We start from the raw sequence: 21651 nt of genomic DNA on the forward strand, positions 1-21651 counted from the left end.
TAAATTATAGATTTGGATTCCTTGCTCTTTTTCTTTTCAGCTTCAGCAACACTCACTGCGCTAACGCGTTCTCTCTATTTCTCTCTCTCTCTCTTGTTCTGCGATCGCCGTTTTCACCATTTCTGGTATTTTTTTTTGTATTTGTTTATCTTTACTCTTTATCCTGCAATTTTTATCTCCCCGCATTCTGTCTAAAATGTGTTGAAAGTTTTTATTTATATTTTTAAAATTTCTGATTGTGTTACCATCTCACTGTTCTTGTGGTTTCTGAATCGTATTTCTCCATGCCAATAATCGGGGTTTTTTTTATAAACTTGACCTTCTAAAACTTTGGAAAAAGTTAAAGTAGATTCTCAACATTCTGGAAAATCTGTGTGCTTCGAAATAAAATTACGATTCGGTAGATGAAATTATGTTTGCACTTTTTTACGGGTCTCAGCTTAAGTTGAATGCTTGATTTATTGAATTGAACGATGATTTATTAATTAGGAAATTCTCAATTTTGTCCTAGCCAAGAAGGCAAAAGCCCTATTCCGGTTCCTGAGAATCCACGAGTTTGAGCCGCATCGGTCTTTCTCAGGAACTAATTTGTTTAGTGTATTAGGGTTAATATGGTTAGACATATGTGGTTGCTCCTTAAACTAGTGTGAACTTTTACATTTTCTAGGACTAATATTTCTTCCCCAAATTTTTAGGGCAATTTTAGGGATTAAGATCTGTTTCTTTTAAAGTTTGATGGAATTGATGTTAGGATCCAGTTTCTTGGTAGGAGACTTGAGTTTCACATTTGAAGTATGGGATTCTAATGCGAGTTTCACTTTTATTAATATGGGAAACATTTGTATGTTCTTTTGCTTTGGACTTATTATCCATTCTACTTGTCAGCTTTAATGCTATATGTGTAGTCCCTGCTTCTGAATTTCTTCATACTGTAAATTGTGATATTTTGAAATTAAGTTTATTGTGTTGTGTGATTTTGTGGAAGGAAGACTTGTGTGTGCTGTCCCTTTATTTGCTGTCTGGGCTGTAAAATCTTTCAAATGGTTTTTGAATTGACTATTGGCTGTACCTTTCTGGATTGCTGACATTTTCAGAGTTTCTAGGTCATTAGTCATGCATTACTTCCACATGTCTTCTGAGGTTTATTCTCATTTTTCTTAGCATGTATTTGTGTAATTCATGTGATTTTCAGAATAATGTTCTTACTTTTTTAATAGAAGAGTTAAAGCTCCCCAACCATTGTTTGTTGCTTCAGAATGCCACAATTGTTTGTTTGGAGCTATTGATGTGATAGACTGTCTCTGAGATGGATGACTGAACCAGGGTTCTGTGAATTTATGGTCATCTTTCAATCAGTCTTCTGGTAGTGGAGATGTCTATATGGTCTAATATTTGAAATTTGAGAATCTGGTTTTTGCCTCCTATGAGGAGATAGATTTTACCTGCAGCTTGAAAATAATTTGAATAGTCATCAATGACCATCTGTATCCACTCTGAAATCTTGGTTCTCTTTGTTGTTCTATCTAATATTTGCTTCCATCCAGAATGTACCCCTTGTCCCGTCCCTTGTCTTTCAAAACCCCTCTAACTGTTTTTAAAGAACTAGCAGTCTTGATCATTTCAGGTTCAGATTTAAACAATTTCTTTTCTTCATTAATTTTTAATTTGAAGGTTAGTATCAAAATTTGCATTGATATCTCCCAAACTTTCTAGCCACTCCAAACCTCAAAACATCAGCACTGCCCAAACTAAATAAGATTTTCTTTTGTTTTACGGTCAACTCTTGTAACTCTGGTAACAACCTTTTATACTACCTCCACATGCAATTTTCTGGTTGTCACCAACCTCAAATGAATATGAATTTGTATTCTCTCTTATTTGTGAGCATTATTATTTTGGTTTGTATTCTGCTCCTTGTTGCTATGTTATTAAGTTGTTATTTTGATACATTCCTCTACTAGTTTGTTATTTTGTATTGAGCTTCCAATCTATGTAGAGATAAGTGTAACAAAATTAATCCATGGGTGGATTTCAAAAAATAACCATTGTCAAAAATGCATGAAGAAAGAGTTATTATTCAAAGTGGTCATTTAATCTATTCAAGTCAAGGTATTAATATAACAATCACTTAAATGGTTATCTTTCTGTTCAATAGGAGTGCCTTTTCTCATTTATTTTATTTTACCAAAGCTATACTTTACTCATTTCTTTACACTTGTTTTATTTGTTCTAACTGAACACTCAGATCAACATGTCTCGAAGATATGATAGTCGGACAACAATCTTCTCCCCAGAAGGACGTCTTTACCAAGTGGAGTATGCAATGGAGGCAATTGGGAATGCTGGTACTGCAATAGGGATATTGTCCAAAGATGGGGTTGTTCTTGTTGGTGAAAAGAAAGTCACATCCAAGCTGCTGCAAACCTCAACTTCCACTGAGAAAATGTACAAGATTGATGATCACGTTGCATGTGCCGTTGCTGGAATTATGTCTGATGCCAACATCCTAATCAATACTGCTAGGGTCCAGGCACAACGTTATGCCTTAGCTTACCAAGAGCCAATGCCTGTTGAGCAGCTGGTTCAATCTCTCTGTGATACTAAGCAAGGTTACACACAATTCGGTGGTCTCAGGCCATTTGGAGTATCTTTCCTCTTTGCAGGTTGGGACAAGAATTTTGGCTTTCAGCTTTACACTAGTGACCCCAGTGGAAATTATGGTGGTTGGAAGGCTGCAGCTATTGGTGCCAACAACCAGGCTGCCCAGTCAATTCTGAAACAGGACTACAAGGATGATATCACAAGGGAAGAAGCAGTTCAGCTTGCACTGAAGGTACTGAGTAAAACTATGGACAGCACAAGTCTTACCTCTGAAAAGCTTGAACTTGCAGAGGTTTTACTCTCACCCTCTGGAAAAGTCAAGTATCAAGTTTGCTCCTCCGAAAACCTAACTAAGCTGTTGGTGAAGTTTGGGGTGACCCAACCGGCAACAGAAACTGCTTAGGTTGTTTCATGTAATATGCTATGCCTAAACAGTGCATTTGGAACGTTCTTCCTTTCAGAGACTTCAGAAAATGTCCCAAATTTATTTCAGAGTTCAAACTTTAAGCATTGTGTTTCTTAGTAATGATAATTGCTTTAGTTCGTATTTATTTTTTATTTTCAGGACATTTATCTATGATATTTGCACCCCTTCCTTTCTCTTTCTATCAGTCAATTACAAATCTAGTATATTAATCGATAATAGAATAACGTTTTAGCGATTTCTTTACAGTTATGCACTGCACTTATATGTGCACAAATTAATTATGTGATCCATTATGCTAACATTTTCAGTAAATTGGGTTACTGTTCCAAATCAAAATTGTCAATTGGAAACAATTTTCTTGTAAGAAGAAAGGGGGTTGTTGAAATTCCTTGAAGTACTTTAAGAACAAGACATCTTAGTGTAGGACAAATATTAGAATGGCTCTTTCTTTTTTTTTGTAATTTAAAGATATGAGTTGTATCATATTTGATCTTTCCATGCGAGATTTATGTTCATTAAAATGGGAGGTAAAAGTTTTTCCGGCAGAGTCAAGCATATGTTATTTTAAAGGAATTTGTGAATTTGAATAACATGACACTTACATAAGTATGGCCATTAAAGAATGTAGAAGGTAAATCTCTCAAGGTAAGACTATTTTTGTTAGGATTATTACACTCCTTATCAACTTAATGGTAGGTTTGATAGAAGGCCCAAGATAGCAAGTTCTATTAGAAACAAAAAAAAATCCACAAGGTTTAGAAATTTTATCTAGAAGCAATGAGCTGTCACTTGAGTAAGAAGAATATATTTCTGTTATAAGGAGTATGATGATCTCTTATAGACTAGTTAGCAAAAACAATATAATGACTCTGGGTAGTTAAGAGGCAAAGAAAGAGATTGTAGAACTGTAGAAATTTTCCTTATCTTGGTAAAGTTCTTCTCGTAGCCACTTCCTCTATCCCATCCCTGGTTGGGAACAAAAATCACACTGCTTACACTACAACAACTACAACCATTCCACATCTTCTCCCTTCTCCTATACAATCATAAAAAATACAACTATGACTGTGACCCCTTAGACTACTTATTCCAAGTTGATCATTTTTTTTCCAGTTTTCTAATAATATTCTTTTGGGATTCTTGTTTAAGTATGACTGCCTTTTACATGCGAGGTGATGCACTTAGTTGGTTTAAATGGATGTATCAAAACCATCAACTTAATGACTAGATCTCTTTTAGTCGTGGCCTTGAACTTCGCTTTGGTCCCTTAACATATGCTAATCATCGGGCCGAGTTATTTAAACTGTGTCAAAACACCATATTTGCAAAATATTAAAAAACTTTTGAAAAACTTTGCAACCGAGTGTTGGGCTTAAATCCTGAGATGATACTTAACTATTTTATATATGACCTACTTTTGAAGATTCACAGAGAAATAGCTATTTAGCAACCTACTTCAATCACCAAGCCTTGGGCCTAGCCAAGCTTTTAGAATCTAAAATCAATTATTCTAAACAGTCTTTCCGTTTTCCCCATACTTTATCCCAACCATTCATCCATTTATTGCCCCCACCACGTCCCTCTCATCCCACCACTACACCTTCACATGCAATCCCTTCCATCCCTATAATAAAACTAACATCAGCCCAACTTCAAGAGCGTAAGGCTGCTAGTTTGTGTTATAATTATGATGAATTTTTTTTTTAGGGCATAAATGCACAACCTATCATTTTCTTCTCTTACTAAGTGAAGATTCCCCAGTAGAAAACTCTATAGAGGACTACCCTAGCACCTTCCATATGACACGACCACATATACACCTACACACATTCACCTCTTCTTCCAAGCCTTATGCGGAGCTCCCTCATCCCACACTTTTACCTTTGATGACTACATTGCCCATCTTCTAGTTACCATTCTAATAGACACAAGCAGTTTCCATAACATTGTCCAACCACAACATTAGATGAAATGTTATTACAGAGGCAATTGACCTGTATGATTTGTTTATTGTTATGTAGTACAGACACTGACACTGATACGACACAAACACAAATATACATAAAATCTCTAAAATGTAAGACACGAAACACTTTATTATACAATAATGAACTATATAAATTTATTATAAAGATTTATGTGCATAAATATGTTTCAATTTTTTTTTCTGGAGCTCAAAGATGTTTTTCATGGCTGGTTCAAAAGGATTTGTTCCTTATTTTTATAATTATACTAAAAATTTATACAATAAATTTGAGTTTTTAGAAAATTAATGTATTTTTCATTTTTAAAATTGTATCAGAACCATGTTAGAATTATCAGAAATCGAACAAATATTTTTTTAATAAGACACTTCATCGATACGTGTCCTACGAGTGTTGTCATATGAGTGTCAGTGTGTTCGACACGGATACACCATTTAAGAGGAGTGTATGAACCTCATAGTATTGTAGTTGTATTTTATTTTGTACACCGAAACCTTTTGTATACCGCGGCCTTCAAGTTATGCCTTTTGAAATTCTAATACATGTCATTATTATGATGAGTATGAACTTGAGATCAATATATTTTTTGTTATTTCTAATCTATGTTGTCTTTCATCATCCCCTTTGTTATTTTTAAAATATCCACACACCCTTATTAAATTAACCCTGTTACGCGTAGGAATGTTTTTGAATATTAGTGGTGTTCCATAAACAAGTTAAAGGAGAAAGGAAAGTCCATGCTTTACAGTTTTGGTTGATTATAGAATCATTAAATAGATAGAATGAATGTGTCATTTGAACACATATATACTATTTTGCAAGCTTTCCATGTCAAACATATGTTATTGGTAGAAAATATAGGCATAAAGGAGCTCATTCCACACATCAGGCACTCCAGGGAGACACCAATGTATGCAATCTGAATAACTATTAGGGTTTGCAATCTGTTCTTGAGTTAGAGAATTCCACTGCTTCCTGTAGATAGAAGGGTGTCCTTCTTTTCTGTATTCTGAAAGTTGTGTGATGTTAAGAATTTGAACATTCAAACCTCTTGCTTTCAAATCATCAACCACATTCTCCACCACACGCATCATTTTAGGGTCAGATCCCTTGCCCCAATACCCTTCTTCTGCAATCATATCTGTCTCACTGAAACAATTGTTACCCTTTGCAGATCCCCATTCCTCAGCCCTGCAATTTTTTCTCAGTTACACATCTAGTATATTCATTCATTCTAGTAAAATTACAGAACTATAATTACTTTACTATATGTATATACTCTGATATGTAATTTTGCTCGAGTTTTGTGAGTAATGGGATATTCACTATAGCTAGTATGAAGCATAAATTTCAATATTCTTGGAACAGTTCGCTTGAAAAATCGTGATTTGAATTTGATTTTAAATTACTATGAATATTATGAATGAGTAGCATACTGAATTATTACTTTCTATACTGAATTTAACTACAGCTGAAGAATTGTTGTATTGTGATGACTGGTTATTGAAACTGGATTAATAGTAAGTTATGTGAATTGTGAACAATGGGGATGTTTGTGTTATAAATATATCGAACACAAACAAGGGAAAACTTCATTATCTGTTGTAAAAAAATGATTACAAAGGACCTTCTTAACATTATTTTTTGCATAGAAGCTGTACACAAATGTATGAAGTTTTGAAACCTGAATTAAAAACAAATAGTAGATGGTCATTGAATGAGTTCTGTACTTTATTAAAATGAGAATTGTAGCTGTATAAACCAAATTAATTGTTTCCCAACCAATAAGTAATGACTTAAATAAATAAAGATATCAACCAATTTCGAAATCGTTGATTAATTTTACGGATTAGTTGCAAAACAGTCAAACAGAGATAAAAGCGTTTTTCCATTTGATTACTACGTTGTATTCTTACACAATATAGAACAATCATTAAAAAATCTTCTAAAAGTTTCTACAAATAAAAAGCATCTAGCATCAATGGTATTTAACGAAAAAGCAAGATGATTTTGCTTTTCGTAGAATCAATACAACATATTTGAAACTTGAAATTTGAGTTTGAAAAACCATTTATAATTTATAATTACTTCTCAATGTTTGAACATGGACTTTGTTGGGAGGAGAGGGTTCACTATAGATATTTGGGATAAATTGGCCCACCCATGTGCATAAAATTGTAAATGTAGTTAAACACTTTTCAAACCCAAGTATTTTTCTAGATTTTAACTATTGAATCACATCTAATTCTTATTTCAGTTGGATTAATTCTATATACATAACTTAAAAAGCATAAGGTTATATTCTTCATGATAAATTAATATTTCATGATTATAAGATGGCATCACTTTCATAACTAAATACTCATGCATTTTGGGTTGTCTAATGGATATGGTTATGTATATGATCATGAGCAATGAAGAAATATGATAGTTTGTTATGTTGATGTGGATACCTTTCATGAGTGGGTGACATGCTAACGAAAAACAGTTGGGTCTTCTTACGATTGACATGGACTTCCAACCAATCGGACCAGGTTCTCAGGGCCATTTCATAGACTCTCAGCATTTCAACACCTTTGTATACACCATCTGGGTCTCCAAATGATCCCCACCTGCTTGTTCAATTAAAATTGTCACATTCAAAATCAATTTGTAAAGTGGAGTTAGATGCATGATTGTGTGATGAATAGTACAATACAACCCTACACAATCATGTCATGTGGTGGTTGGAATTGAAGTTGGAGCTGTTGGCATGCAAGTTGATGAAATGAAAGGAAGAGATGGTTAGGTTAACTGCTGCACTTACAGAACATTCATGATTGGCCTTCTCCACCACAGATATGTATTGAAAACCAGAAAGTCTGCATCAGTCCAATACTTAGCATGTTTTTCTATTGCCTTCACTCTTACTGTGCGTTCTACCACCCTATGGTTTACTGGATCATCTGAGTTTGATTCTACTAGTAGTGGGGACCAATAATGCTCAATACTCGCATTGTATTCCTTCATTACACATGTCAATTAATCATTTCAGCAACATAGACAATAATATTAGAATTTTTTTAAAGCACAATGCAAAAAAAGTACTTTTTGGACATAACACAAAAGTTTACAGTTAGTATTTTTCCTCTTAAATATTTTAGACACATTTGATCTCTCTTTCTAAGAAACCTTGATTTAGCCAGCTGGGACACTTTACCATCAAAATTTATAGAGGTCATATTATAAAATAAAACAGAGATAGAACAAAATAGTAAAAAAAACAAAAGATATGAGAATGGATATCTCTAATATTATTCTAGTAAGATAAAAGCAAATAATCTGAACATATACAAGCAGTACACTCATTCTAGGTTTGGCTAAAAAGAGAAATAATCAATAAATACTAGAATCATAACAAACAAAACAAAATAAAGGTTATTCACTTCTATAAACAGAAAAAACATAATTAATATTAGGATCATTCTATAACTCTTATATTTATATCATTTAATAGGTCAAATTACTATGTTAACCGAAACAATTGCAAAAATCTAGGTTGCTGAATAACTTTTAGGATTACACATAATACCCGCAAGAAGTGATGAGGAAGTATTAATTTTTGTTGTAGCAACACAATATTTTGATAATGTCTTTGGGGGTTGTGTTTTTTTTTTATAGTGTTTGTTTGTTGGGGCTTGGAAAGTTAGTAACAGAAAGTTATTTATGGTCCAGACGTAGATTGTTTTGATGAATATAAGGTGATAGGTTATTAGAAAGATATATTTTTTTATAAGGATTGTGACATCCTAAAATATTTTATTTTTATTTATTTTATTTTTAGCTGAAAAAAATAATAATGTTAAAGTTGTTGCTTCACTTTGAATTTGTAGGTTTAAATATTGAAATACAGTTTATTAGTTGTGGAAATAAGGTTGCATGCATCTATTTCTGAAGGAAAATATGGATTCCTAAAGCTTACATAGAGAAAGCAAAAAGAGAACTTTTGTTGGTGGATAAATAATATGATGTGATAAAATGAGAAAGATACAAATCAATGAATATTGTTGAGTATTGAATGTATGAGTGTTTTTATGATTTATCTCAAACCCTTACGATGGTGAGGACTTACTTTGGCCTTGAAAATGTTTAGTGAAGCATTGGCAGTGGAATGCATGGATTTGAGGGTTTTGGGAAGTATGGAGTCAACAAGGCAGACCATGGAAACCCATTGGCCTCTAATGAGTGAATCTCCCACAAACACAAGCCTCTTGTTCCTTAGCCTTTCAAGCAATGCTGTGGCATTCAACCTTATTAACATACAAACAAACACATTCCACAATCCTCAAAAACATTCCCAAACCTCATTAGTCACATATACCATACACTAACAGAAGAAAAGAAAGTATTCAATGATCTAGACCATATAATAATTTGTCTATTATAAAGTAGACTTTAAGCTTAACTCAATCTCATAAAAATCAGCTCATGGGTTGAGATTTGCGCTCGTGCGTGGATAACATATTACAGGTGGTTCGATAACGGTCCGACTGAAATAGTTCTGATACCATATTACAAAATGGACTTTAAGTCTAACTCAACCTCATAAAACTGGTTCATGGATGAGGTTTGCACTCACTTATATACAATGAAATACTTTAATCTCTACTCAACGTGTAATCTCTAACATTGTGTAAGGAGAAGAGAAAGAGAGAAGAGACACACCTGGGAAGGTCACAGTGGTGTGGCTGCCACCTATAATTTTGGTAACTCAGGTCTTTCCTTCCGAACTTCTCACAAGCCAATTGATCTGACATGAAGCTGCATTGCTGCTCTTTGTACAACGGATAAGATTCGTTATCAAAAACCCACTTACCAGAGAACAAGTCACACTTTGATGATGATGACGATGATGATGATAAGGAGGAATTACTAGAGGCATTTATCGTTGGAGATAAACGTTCTCTACCATGTCTTGCATAAATGGTAGTGAGAACTAGAAGAGTGGTTAAGATGGCTACAAGAGAATGAAAGGTGTTTCTAACTCCCCAAGAACTCCCTGCAACCATTTTCTGCTCCATTTTCATTTTGGCTTCTTCGTCAACATCCCTTCCTCCTTTTTGAAGCTTCGTTGCAATCGGTTGGTGAGAAAGGTTTGTATTCTAGCTTAGACAACTTGTCCACTAAAAGTAGTAGGTAGAGTATGATGCACTTCCAAGCTTTTGTTTTTCATATATATTCCACTCAAAATGGTATCATATAAGTATTTGATCAAGAAAATTATGTTAACAATGAAACCAATTTTAGGTTTAATATAAAAATAAACAAACTTAGTTAGCCTCATCATTACATAAATTCTTCTACAGATATACAGACATACTTGATCTGCTCCTAAAGTATACGGATTTTTCTAACTTCACTGTACTCGTAAAAAAAAATGGTGAAGTTTTACTTTACTTTTTATTATTTGTAATTGATAACAACGTTCAATCGAGAAAACTGTCCCAAAAATTAGAAATAGATTCTAAGATCAAGAGTTTCTAAGTAAAAGTGATTCATAAGAAAAATATTTAAACATGCATATAATTTGAGCAGTTAGAGATTCGAAATTTAGGTTTTGAGTTGCAGATAAATTAAATTAAGGCAACAGTTTTAGGTATTATTGTTTCCAACTTTTATATGATATGACTTAGACGCAGGCCCAGTTTAACGATAGAAATAGCTTTAGGTTGTGTTGTTGACGTTTTCACCAATCGATACATTGCTTGAAGTAAGCTCGAAGCCTCATTGTGCTTTCCACATAATTCAGATTAAAAATCAACTAACAATTATCATATATATAATATAATATTTCTCTACATTTTTTCATGTTGTAGTGGATAACAGATCAGATATCCTTCACATTAAATTTATTTGGTTTTGTCTTCAAACACACATGATCGACAGAGAAGAAAGAAAAGAAAATTGAGAGCCAAAGAACAAATCTTAGAAATGCACAACACAGTAAGTAAATTTTATGCAGTAATAAAATATGGCAAAGAAGAAAAATAAATAGAAGTTAATTAGAATAAAGGTTGTATTGTATGAGGCTGATTGTTTAATGTTTTCTTGAGTTGGTTTGGTTGTTCCTTATTTAAGTTGGAAGGTGTTCCTTAATTGGAGGTTGGTAAGACGCTAGCTCTTTATGTATAAGGGTTGGACCACTCCAAAGTGGTTCCTATTTATTTATTTTTTATTGCTGATATAAAAAAGAGTGGAAGTAGTATAGTAATAAAAAATTGGATGAAGAGCTCAATTAATTTTACTTGATAAAGAGGCAAACATTGTTAATTCAAGTTGGTTATTAATGACTTTTGCACCTCAAGGTCTCACTTCTTTTACAAACCTTTAATTTTACACTTCCTGTGCAAAAACTTTGACCCTGAGTTAAAGTTCAAGGTTCAAGTAAGCTGAAGAAGAAAACTCTTATGTCAAGAAATAGAGGAGTTACTTGGAGTCCACCGCAACACCATGTATAGACGTTAATATTGAGTTATAAGAAAGTTTGTGTTTCCTTGTTAATTGGAAATTATTAGAAAAATCAGGATCATTAGGTTTATTAAGATTAATTAACATAATCAGATAGTATCACTAAATAACTTTTTTTATCCTTGGCTAAGAGTCTAATTTTAGCATTAATTGAATTATATTAGACTCGTGACTCCTCTGTCCTCACTTCAAATGTTCGAATATTAAATCTACAATTACTGTAATTAATTTTATATACTTAAATTAGACTTTAAATTAATTTGTAAGATGGTGTGCTTTTTATCAATGGGAACGTGTTTTCCAAGGTCTTTTTAAACCTCAGAAAAATCTTTTAAAATCTCATTAAATATCATGGGTTTAAGAATTTTCATAAAATATTATGGGTTTTAAAACTTCCATAAAATATCATGGGTTTAAAAACCTCTGTTAAATATCATAGGTTTAAGAACCTCTGTAAAATACCACGAGTTTCAAAATTTTCATAAAATGACTTGACGTCTGAAATATTCTTCAACCTTATTTTCCATCATCTCTAACGATCCTCCTGACTTCTCTCTTCCATCATAGACACATTGCTCTCCGACACAGGCTTAGTGGCCGCCAACGACAGTCCTAGCAAGGAATTACAATTCAGCCACACTTATGTCTATTATATCTAAGGAGAAGAAACACAAAATAAGGCATTATCTTCTTCTTACTTCAATATTGTTTCTTCCATCACCTTACTACCCCAACTTTATATATCCTAAATAATTGCATTACCTCTTAGATGTGGGCTTCAAAGCCATGTGTGTTCTTGTCGACAAGGGCTTCAAAGATTACAAGAACATATTGCGATGAGAAATTAATTATATTACTTTTGACTTTCACAGTGAATTAATTATTGGATGCATTTAAAATAAAGGTCTTAATTCAAAATATTTCAAAATTACGAAAACTAAATATTAACAATTATAACTAAAACTAAAATTGCACATAAAATATATGCACAACAAAAGTTAAAACAACATAAGTTGAGTTTTTTGAAGTATGAGCTCATAACAAAAAAAAACTAGGAATTATATAAATCAATAATCATCAATCATAAGAAATATGGAAATACTATTGAAATACTTATTATCTAAGATTAGTTGTTGAAATACTTATTATCTAATATTAGTTGTTGAAATACTTATTATTTAATATTAGTTGTTGAAATACTTATTATCCATGGTTATTTTGTTTTTAAAATAATTTTTTTGAAACTTTAGAAAACTTATTTGTAATGTAAAATTACACTTTCAAAATTTTAGAGAATTTAGTTATAAAATATATTAAAACTATATATATTTTAATTATTTATTTATAAATATATTTATTTATTAAAGTTTAAAAAATCTAAAGTGTTTTATTGAGGTTCTACAATAAATCTTTGGAATTTAAAGAATGTTAAAAAAACCTCATTTATTTTGTTAGATGTTTTAGAATAAACCTTTGAAACTTAACGAAGGTTAAAAAGACTTTTGTTAATATGTTGAGGTTGTAGAATAAACATTTGGAACTTAATCAATGTTAAAAAAAAAAATTGTTATCTTGCTGAGATTTTAGAATAAACCTTGGAATTTAACAAAGGTTCAAAAAATCTTCGTTATTTTGCTAAGATTTTAAAATAAACCTTTGGAATTTAACGAAAGTTAAAAAAACCTACGTTATTTTACTGAGATTTTAAAATAAACCTTTGAAATTTAACTAAGGTTAAAAAAATCTCCGTTATTTTGCCGAGGTTTTAGAATAACCTTTGGAACTAAACGAAGGTTAAAAAAACATTTGTTAATTAAATTGATTTCTACAGTTATATTAACCTCCACTAAATAACTTTCGTTAAAATCTTTTTTTTTTTCTTGTAGTGAATGGTGACAACAATAAAGAACCCCTATAAAACCCCACCCCGAATAAAAAAAACCACCTAGCATTTTCTGACAATTCTCATACATATCAGAAGCTCAAGACACCAATCAGAATACGAAAGACTTACCCCGCTGGCTTTGGAATTCACCCATGACCAAACCTTCAATTACACCATTGTAAAAATTTTAATGTGGTCTATCCTGTTGCTTTTAAAAATCTTCTTATTCCTATGTTTCCACAATTCAACTACCACTGCTACCCAGACACAACCCCAGATCTGATAAACACTTTTATTCACCCCACTGATCTTAAAATTTAAAAACTGCATTTTTGGCTCCTAATGATCCGTTGATGCCACCTCCATCCACTTGTAACTCTTTGACCATACTAGTCAGGCAACTCTACATACAAAAGAGGTGGGACGTAGTTTCCTTTTCCTCCCCACACAAACAACAAATATTGTTAACCATACTAATTCATCTTATCTTCGAATTCACTTTAGACGCTATCTTATCCTCCATCACCCTCCATATTGTGAAGAGAGCTGAAGGTTGAGACTTTATCTTCCAATAACCCATGTATAAATCTCCCTCATTCCCCTTAACATCTTTTTTAAGGATTTTGTATGCATATTTGACTATGTACACTTTTGTCTCACCATCTTTCTAAACCCAGATATCCTCTTTATCAACATTTACACTCTTCTCTTCCAATAGATACAACAACTCTTTTTCATGGTTTCTCTCCCATTCAAGCAGTTTCCTTCTTCAATTGATCTTCCAAGTCCACTTTAGATTTTCTTTCTTCTCCCCTCCTTGCCAAAGAAAAAAATCCTAATCCTTATCAAAACAGATTGAGAAAAGTCTAAAAAATTTGACCTTGAGAGTTGTAATAGTATATTATTATCGATTGTTGCTAAATTTATATATTATGTCACCACAAACATCCAATCTAGTAAAATACCTTTAAATTAAATTATTATACGTATGTTTAAAATATGGATTAAATTATATTGTGGATCAATTTGATGCTACATTATACGGGTGAACAACGGTGTAAGGTATGAGTTCGAACAATACCATAAAGGCTATAAAAAGGAAGATATGATTTGTGTTGGAAGAATTTTACCGGTGTAATAATTTTGTTTCTTAACATTTTTTTTATCTGCAATAAAAAAATATAATAAATGAAAGTATTTTAAGGATATTTAAGTCCAAATACACAAATTATCTCAAATAGTCTAACAAACAAGTTTTAACATCCAATCAAAATAACTCACCCACTTACCTAAACTAAATTGACCTTTACAAAAGATAGAAAAACAAAGCTTCAATACCGCATTATTTTTCATAATAGACAGAAAACTAGGTTTTCTTTTAGACTTACCATAAAAGAGTTGTTATGAATGACTCCATGTCACTTCAGAGTCAATCAAATTCAATCAAATATGTAGTCTCAGGTTATAAAATCTAGAAGTTAAAATTTGTGTTTGAAATTGTATAATATTTCATGTTACACAATCCGGAGTACACATGTATTCTAGATTGTAGAATTTGGAATTGATAATTTTAGAATTTTTTAGAATATGAGGTTGTAGAAAGAAATTATGACGATATAGAAAAAAATTCAAAATTTTTAAGATATGCAGGTTATGCGGGCTAGCCCACCCCACCCTGCACTTGACATGTGTTGCAGGTTATGCGGGATGGACTTAAGCGAGCCAACAAGTTGAAATAGATAGTATGTCCCACACTTTTTCTTAGCGGGTCGCAAACCGGTCCGTAGGGTCCAAGGCATAATCAAACAAGAAAAGTCAATAATAATAAAGAATTAATATTTTATCAAAATAAAAATTGTAACAAATGTTACAAATATATTATTGTTAATATTGGAATTAAATATTTAAAAATAAGATTTAGAATTTGTTATAGATTGTAAATTATATATAATACCACAATATTCATATATTCATTCTATATATAAATTGAAAATTAAAATATATGTATATATTATTCGCAAATATTTGAAAATCAGATTATAGAAATTGTTATTGAATATAAATCATATATATATAGTATGGGTACATGTATACTATAATATTCATATTCGTCTTATCAATTGATAATTAAAAATATATGTATATATTATTGATATATATTTATTAAAAATCCCATTTTATGTCACTACAAATTTTATCACCAATATCATGTGAATTTCTTAATTGTTTGCTTATTAAAAAAATAGTCATATTTTTTCCTTTAACATCGACAAGTTCGTCAACAACCTTGTTTATCAACATTAAACGGTAGCTTCTACAAACAAAATGTCCATCACTGAGTTAACAAAACAACAAATGGTAAGTTGTTTTTAACATCAACTTTAGGTGGTTAGAATTAATCAAAGGAGTATGCGAACAATGAATTTTCTTCTTATAATGCTAATGCTCTATGATTTTAAGCAAGAATTTAGTGATCCACTAAAAAAATTACTTTACCGATTGCATTTAAAATATTTTTTTATAGAAAAATTGACCAAAGTTGTCACGTGACAACAGGGTTAGATATTCACCAATAGTTTAAAATAAAATTGGTTCTTGGCACTTAGTTTATATCATATAAAAAAATATACTTGCCCATCAAAATCATTGTATCATTTTTACACTATTTTTAAAAAATAATAGAATAATCTATAAAGAGACTGTGTGCAAGTATGAAGAGACTTGTGATGATTTACATACACATGCGAAAGTGGCATGAATGCAGAAAAATGGTGGTGGTGTCTTTAAGAAACAAAGGAATTGATATAATCATGGTTCCATGAAAGAATATGATAAAATGAATATGAAGATGACATTGAAAAGGTAATAATAAAAAAATGTTTGATATTGTACTTGGTACTTGGCAGGCAATTGGTACAGTTCAGAAAGGAAGAAACAGAGGGTGCAGCCATATTGATATTGTATGGTCAATTTCCAGTTTCAAAATAATGTAGCAATAATGGAGCTATCAGCCTCAATTAATGCTTCAAAAATAAAACGTGTGAGAGAGAGAGAGACAGAGAGAAAAGGAGCAGAAGGTGGTCTGAAAAAATGAAGATTCAAGAAAGCAAATTTTATTGAATAATGGCTGAGAACCTACAATGAGTATTATTATATGCACAAATCAAAGGTGGTACCCTTTTTTTCTCTCATATATCTCCATCCATCATCCACCTTTTTCGTTTTTATTCCTTTTTCTGTGTGGAGTGTTTGCCCAGGATGTTTTCTATATATATACATCTCTTTTTCTTTTCAAAATTAAGGAAAAAGTTAAAACTTACATGAATTTTGAACACATAATAAATTGTACTGTTCTAAATTTAATGGCTCAGTGAAATATCCAATGCATTTTGTACAACAAATTTTAGAATATTTATTGAGGCTCTCAGAGTCTCTTAATCTCCATCATCTCAGCCTTTGTTCTGGTATATTATAAAAAAATATTAAATATAAACTAATTTTAAAAACTAAAATAATTAGTTATTATATTCACTAAATTTCATACATAAAAAATATTTAATATTAAAATAATTTTTATTATTAATAAAAAATTTATAAAATAATTTTTAAATATTAACTATAAAGATTTAAATTACTAATTATTTTATATTTTAAATTAGTCTCTATTAATCTTTTAGTAATTAATTTATAATTTAAAATATTAATAGCTGTAATTAATTTAAATATTAATTTAAAAATTATTTTATAAATTTTTATTAATAATAGACATAATTTTAAATATCAAATAATTGTTTAGTCTTGATAATAATATCTAATTTAATTAAATATAAAATTAATTATTTTTTTATCTCTATATGTTGTTATTTAATGATTTCTTAGTTATTATAATAAAAGACAAATATTAATTTATAAATTTCTTTAAAACTTACTAAAACAAATTTGTAGAAGTATATTAATTCGAATATGACAAGCTTAACTTTATTTTGGGAGTCAATTGTTTACCGAGTCTTTAAAAGTTATGGATGTTTGTTGATAAGTTTTTGAATAGTTTTTTTTGTCATTTGTGTTTATGAAAATTTTGTCCGTTAGCAAGTTAATCTTCTATTAGTAGCTGCATTAAAAAAAGTGTAAATAATTAAGTAACTTGAGAGTGGGTTTTCTCACTCATAGTTAGTATTCTGTGAAGGTTAAGTGAGATGATTAAGAAATTTAAAGATTCACAGTTGACTATGTAGAAAGTTTTTTATTCTACCTAATATAATTAATGCAGTATTATTGTCATGTGTAACCCAATTATCCCCATCCATAATAATGGAAATACAATTAACAATTGTGAAGTGTTGAATGTAAAAAAACATGAAGTACAAAGGGTAAACCCATTTTGACTTGCTTAGAAGAAGTTAAGTGTTATATTAGGAGAACAATTTCAAAGCTACAACAAAAACTAATTTTAAAGAACAAAAATAATTAGTTGTTATAGTAACTAAATTTGAGACTATTTTAGAAACTAAAAAATTATTAGTTTCTAAATTAATTTCTATTATTGATGAATAATTTTTAAATTGATATCTAATTAGCTACCAAGATTTTTGCTACTAAATTTAGAATCTAAATAATTTGTTAAAATCTTAGTAGCTAATTAGATACCAACTTAAAAACTATTTATCAATATTAAAAACTAATTTAAAAATTAATAAAAAAATTGTCTCTAAAATGATCACTAATTTAGTCACGCAACTAATTATTTTTTGTTTTTAAAATTAATTTTTATTTGATGATTTTTTTTAGTGAAAGAAAAGAAAATTAGAGTCGTGTTTGGTTAAGAGATTTTTATATGGACAAAAGAATAGGTACACAATTTCGATAACAAATTGGATACATGCACATTTAAATTATGGCATCTTACAAGTACCAAAATGTTTGTCTTTTTTAAAGTTTATGTTAAACTACCGTGTTCTTTAGTGGCTTAATTTGTTTTAAATGTATAGGCATACCTTCTGAGTGAGAAGCATGTGCTACAATTTGCTACAAAAATACGAGAGAAGACTTTTGTGATGCTTGTTGACAATGGAATCATAAAATAAATATGTGATTATTTCAACCCATACAAAACTTAGTGCAGGAGATAAAGTATGAGAAGCTACCTCTGTCACCAAGAAGAAGAAGAAAAAAAAATTATGAAAAAAACAAAAACATTGAATTAAGATAATGACTAGTGTTTCTTAACCCTCAATATTTTAAGGACGAAAGCATGGAAGATAAAAGAACCATAGTTAAAAAGACGAAACAAGAGAGTTAAAAGGGCAAGAGAATGATTCACAACAATTGTTCAATTCTTCTTTTTTTGAGAAAAATAGTCTTTCGTTGAAAACTCTCATCTCTTATATTTTTAAGAGTAATTGTTAAACTAAAAAATAATGATATTTTATATCAACTAAAAGAGGTTAGGTTTTACGTCTTAACTTAAAACTATTGTGTTTATCTTCAACATATGATATCCTTAAGTTGTTATCAAAGTTAAGAGTGGTTAATATTCTTAGTGTAAAGCTTAGAGAAGTTATCGTGTGGGTAGCTAAGAGAGACAAGTGAATATAATATTGTGTATGTAAAATCTGAAGAAGTTTGTCAAATAATACGTGTTTTAAGTTAAAGAGTGATCTTAAATCATACTCATGTTAATCGAATTTAACCAATTGATTAAAAATTGAACGTAATATAGATGAACTGATATAAAAATATTTGTAAAATATCTTTTGTTTCTCCTATTTAAATTTATTAACCAACTTTAAAGTTAGTTTTATTATTTGTGAAAATCTAGTTAATAAACTATCGTCTACTGTTTTAATAGTCTATCTCTCAAATCAGACGATGGGTCTAACTTTTTACAAAATATTGAACTACATGTAATCTATTATTGTGTGTTTTTCAAAAAAAAAAAAGAATCCATTAAGACACAATTCAATCCATATTGCTTTTACAACATGTACTAAATTATTCTCATTCGTCACAATTTCCAACACAAAATATGACAATTACTTGGGTGATTCTGTGAAAAAAAATTAACTTAAAGATAGAAGCATTGTTGTTGTTATTCATGGCATGAACTTCCAAAAACAAAACATCATTCTTAACCAAAGTTAAAATTGAAAAGAAAAAAAAAACTTAACTTTAAGATAACAAATACACCTTGGCACGGGACAAATTTAAAAAAGAAATCTCAAATTTATGTTCTTACCCTTGCCACAACTCTATTTCAATATAGCACAAGCATCATAACATCATATTTTCTTCTACTACTCATCACACACACAACTCAGACATAATAGCCCTTAACCACTATAATTGAGAATTAAAAATCAGTTAAAAGTGAGAAACATGTCACAAAAACGATTAAGTGATTATTTTGACTTTATCTTAGTATTTTCACCAAGTGAAGTGATTATTTGACTTTATGTTAGCATTCTCACCAACTAAAGGAGAAAATATTGTAAGAACTAATTGAATGAAATAAGATAAGACAAAAAATTGTAGAAACTGATTGAAGGTAATTGCACAAGATTGCAAAACTATTGAATTAATCTTATTCATTTTGATTTACTCCAATAATATATATAATAAAATTACAATATCACTCAAATATAAATAAGTATTAAAAAAAAACATATTTATCGACAGTAAGTTTTAATGAGTGGAAAAACATTTTATTTTTGTAGTATAAATTACTCACAATGCTACCTATTTAAATCCCATTGATATTAAGTTAAAATTCACTTAAGAGATTATTTCATAAACACTTAAAAGAGAACTTGTTGAAGTAATTGATTAGTATGAAAATCATGTCTCAAGAAAAGGATACGAGGATATTCGAAGCGAAAGTTTGCAGTTGGAACTTTAATCATTTGTGTGAATCTATTAAGAATCCAATAAATTTGGGTTGGAAACATAAATATTATATTTTATTTTTATTTTTGAAAATATTTATTTAGTGAGTGAGTGAGTTGATGAGCATTTAAAATATATACATAATTGATAAAGCAGAAATGGACAAAATAAAGGGTGGGTAGAGGGATGATAAGAAGAGCATCTATTATCTCGTGTAAATGTTAACTTATCACCCACTTGCACACCAACTTGCATAAACCGACGACAATTCGCTGATTATTCAAACAAACCAACCCATGCTGCACCACATTTCTTTTCTCTTCTCTTTTATTTATATCCCTTTCCATCAAATTAAATAACAACCACTGTGTCTCAACAATACTCAAAATATAATAATACTCTTTATGCTGCAACTTGCATCCCTTTTTTTCTCTTTCTTTAAACTAATTATAATATTTCCATGAACTTGCCTCCAACTAGGCCTGTGTTCATCTTTCAAAACCCCCCAAAAAGTCACAATACAGCTGAATCCAGCTAGATACATGTCTACTGTTCATTCATTTTTCTTTCTCTCTTTCTTTCTTTATTTCTCTAAATCTAATAACCTTTCTCATTTTGAAGGTATAGAGGAATTGGGATAAGTACTTGCAAAGGTACAAAAGAAAGAAATCACTGGGTCAATTTATGGCACCATAAAATACAACATACGTGATTACTTGATCCAACTTTTTTTGTTTCCAATTTATAGAGTTCAAAATTTACCAGTAACTTGTGGGAAGCATTTATGTTGATACCTTTTTCCGCTTGGTAATTAAATTGTCATTAATGGAAAAAATCATGTACACGTGACAAATGGATCCGTGCACAACTTCACCCGAACAAGTCAGAAAGTGAAAGCACGAACGGAACCCATGCTGCAAGTTGCATCGCCCCACAACTAGCCATCGTCACATTCGCCTTAACTTCTGGGAAGGTCATGTCAAAAGCTCTGCATTTCATGTGGAAACTTGCAATTCACATCTCCTCCTCCTCCTAAGTTACACAACCACTACCTTCCAATATCATCAATTCTCAAACAACTACATAGTCGGTGCAATTCTTATCCCCTCCCATCACATTTTTATTATGCATTCTAAGAACCCTAAGCTTCTAACTCTGTAAAATTACCAAAATCACAAACACCTCAATCTATGTGTTTCTTGTCTTAATGTAAGTCATATAAGAAATTGGGAATTGGGAATTGGAAATTGGGTGAGGAGATTACAAACAAAATGTGTAAACTTTTATATTATTCATACTGATTGTAGATTATAAGCTATGAGGACAAGGAAATTAGTACAAAGGGAACAAAGAATACACCAACA

At 30.6% G+C, this 21651-nt stretch overlaps 2 protein-coding genes across 2 annotated transcripts; one reads left to right on the forward strand and one right to left on the reverse strand.

Annotated features, from left to right (window-relative positions):
• The first annotated feature begins 9 nt into the window (after window positions 1–9).
• LOC137824183 (proteasome subunit alpha type-4) lies at window positions 10–3152 on the forward strand. Its single transcript, XM_068629669.2, has 2 exons — window positions 10–125; window positions 2246–3152. The coding sequence occupies exon 2, from the start codon at window positions 2252–2254 to the stop codon at window positions 3002–3004; it is 753 nt and encodes a 250-aa protein (XP_068485770.1). The 5' UTR covers window positions 10–125; window positions 2246–2251; the 3' UTR covers window positions 3005–3152.
• Window positions 3153–5748: 2596 nt separating this feature from the next.
• Window positions 5749–10148, reverse strand: TBL34 (TRICHOME BIREFRINGENCE-LIKE 34). Its single transcript, XM_068632921.2, has 5 exons — window positions 9718–10148; window positions 9125–9302; window positions 7820–8016; window positions 7467–7625; window positions 5749–6204 (listed from the first exon to the last, which is right to left on the reverse strand). The coding sequence occupies exons 1-5, from the start codon at window positions 10077–10079 to the stop codon at window positions 5856–5858; spliced, it is 1245 nt and encodes a 414-aa protein (XP_068489022.1). The 5' UTR covers window positions 10080–10148; the 3' UTR covers window positions 5749–5855.
• Window positions 10149–21651: the final 11503 nt, after the last annotated feature.

Source organism: Phaseolus vulgaris, chromosome 8, assembly GCF_051622355.1.
Source record: "Phaseolus vulgaris cultivar YP4 chromosome 8, ASM5162235v1, whole genome shotgun sequence".
In the NCBI taxonomy this organism is placed as follows: domain Eukaryota; kingdom Viridiplantae; phylum Streptophyta; class Magnoliopsida; order Fabales; family Fabaceae; genus Phaseolus; species Phaseolus vulgaris.

Bases quoted from the DNA above. Each gene is read 5' to 3' on its own strand.
- TBL34 (XM_068632921.2), bottom strand. From the start codon at position 10,079: ATGAAAATGGAGCAGAAAATGGTTGCAGGGAGTTCTTGGGGAGTTAGA. The intron at 9,303-9,717 runs GTGTGTCTCTTC...TATGTTAATAAG, and splicing joins CACCACTGTGACCTTCCCAG to GTTGAATGCCACAGCATTGC. The intron at 8,017-9,124 runs GTAAGTCCTCAC...TGTGTAATGAAG, and splicing joins TAAACATTTTCAAGGCCAAA to GAATACAATGCGAGTATTGA.
- LOC137824183 (XM_068629669.2), top strand. From the start codon at position 2,252: ATGTCTCGAAGATATGATAGTCGGACAACAATCTTCTCCCCAGAAGGA.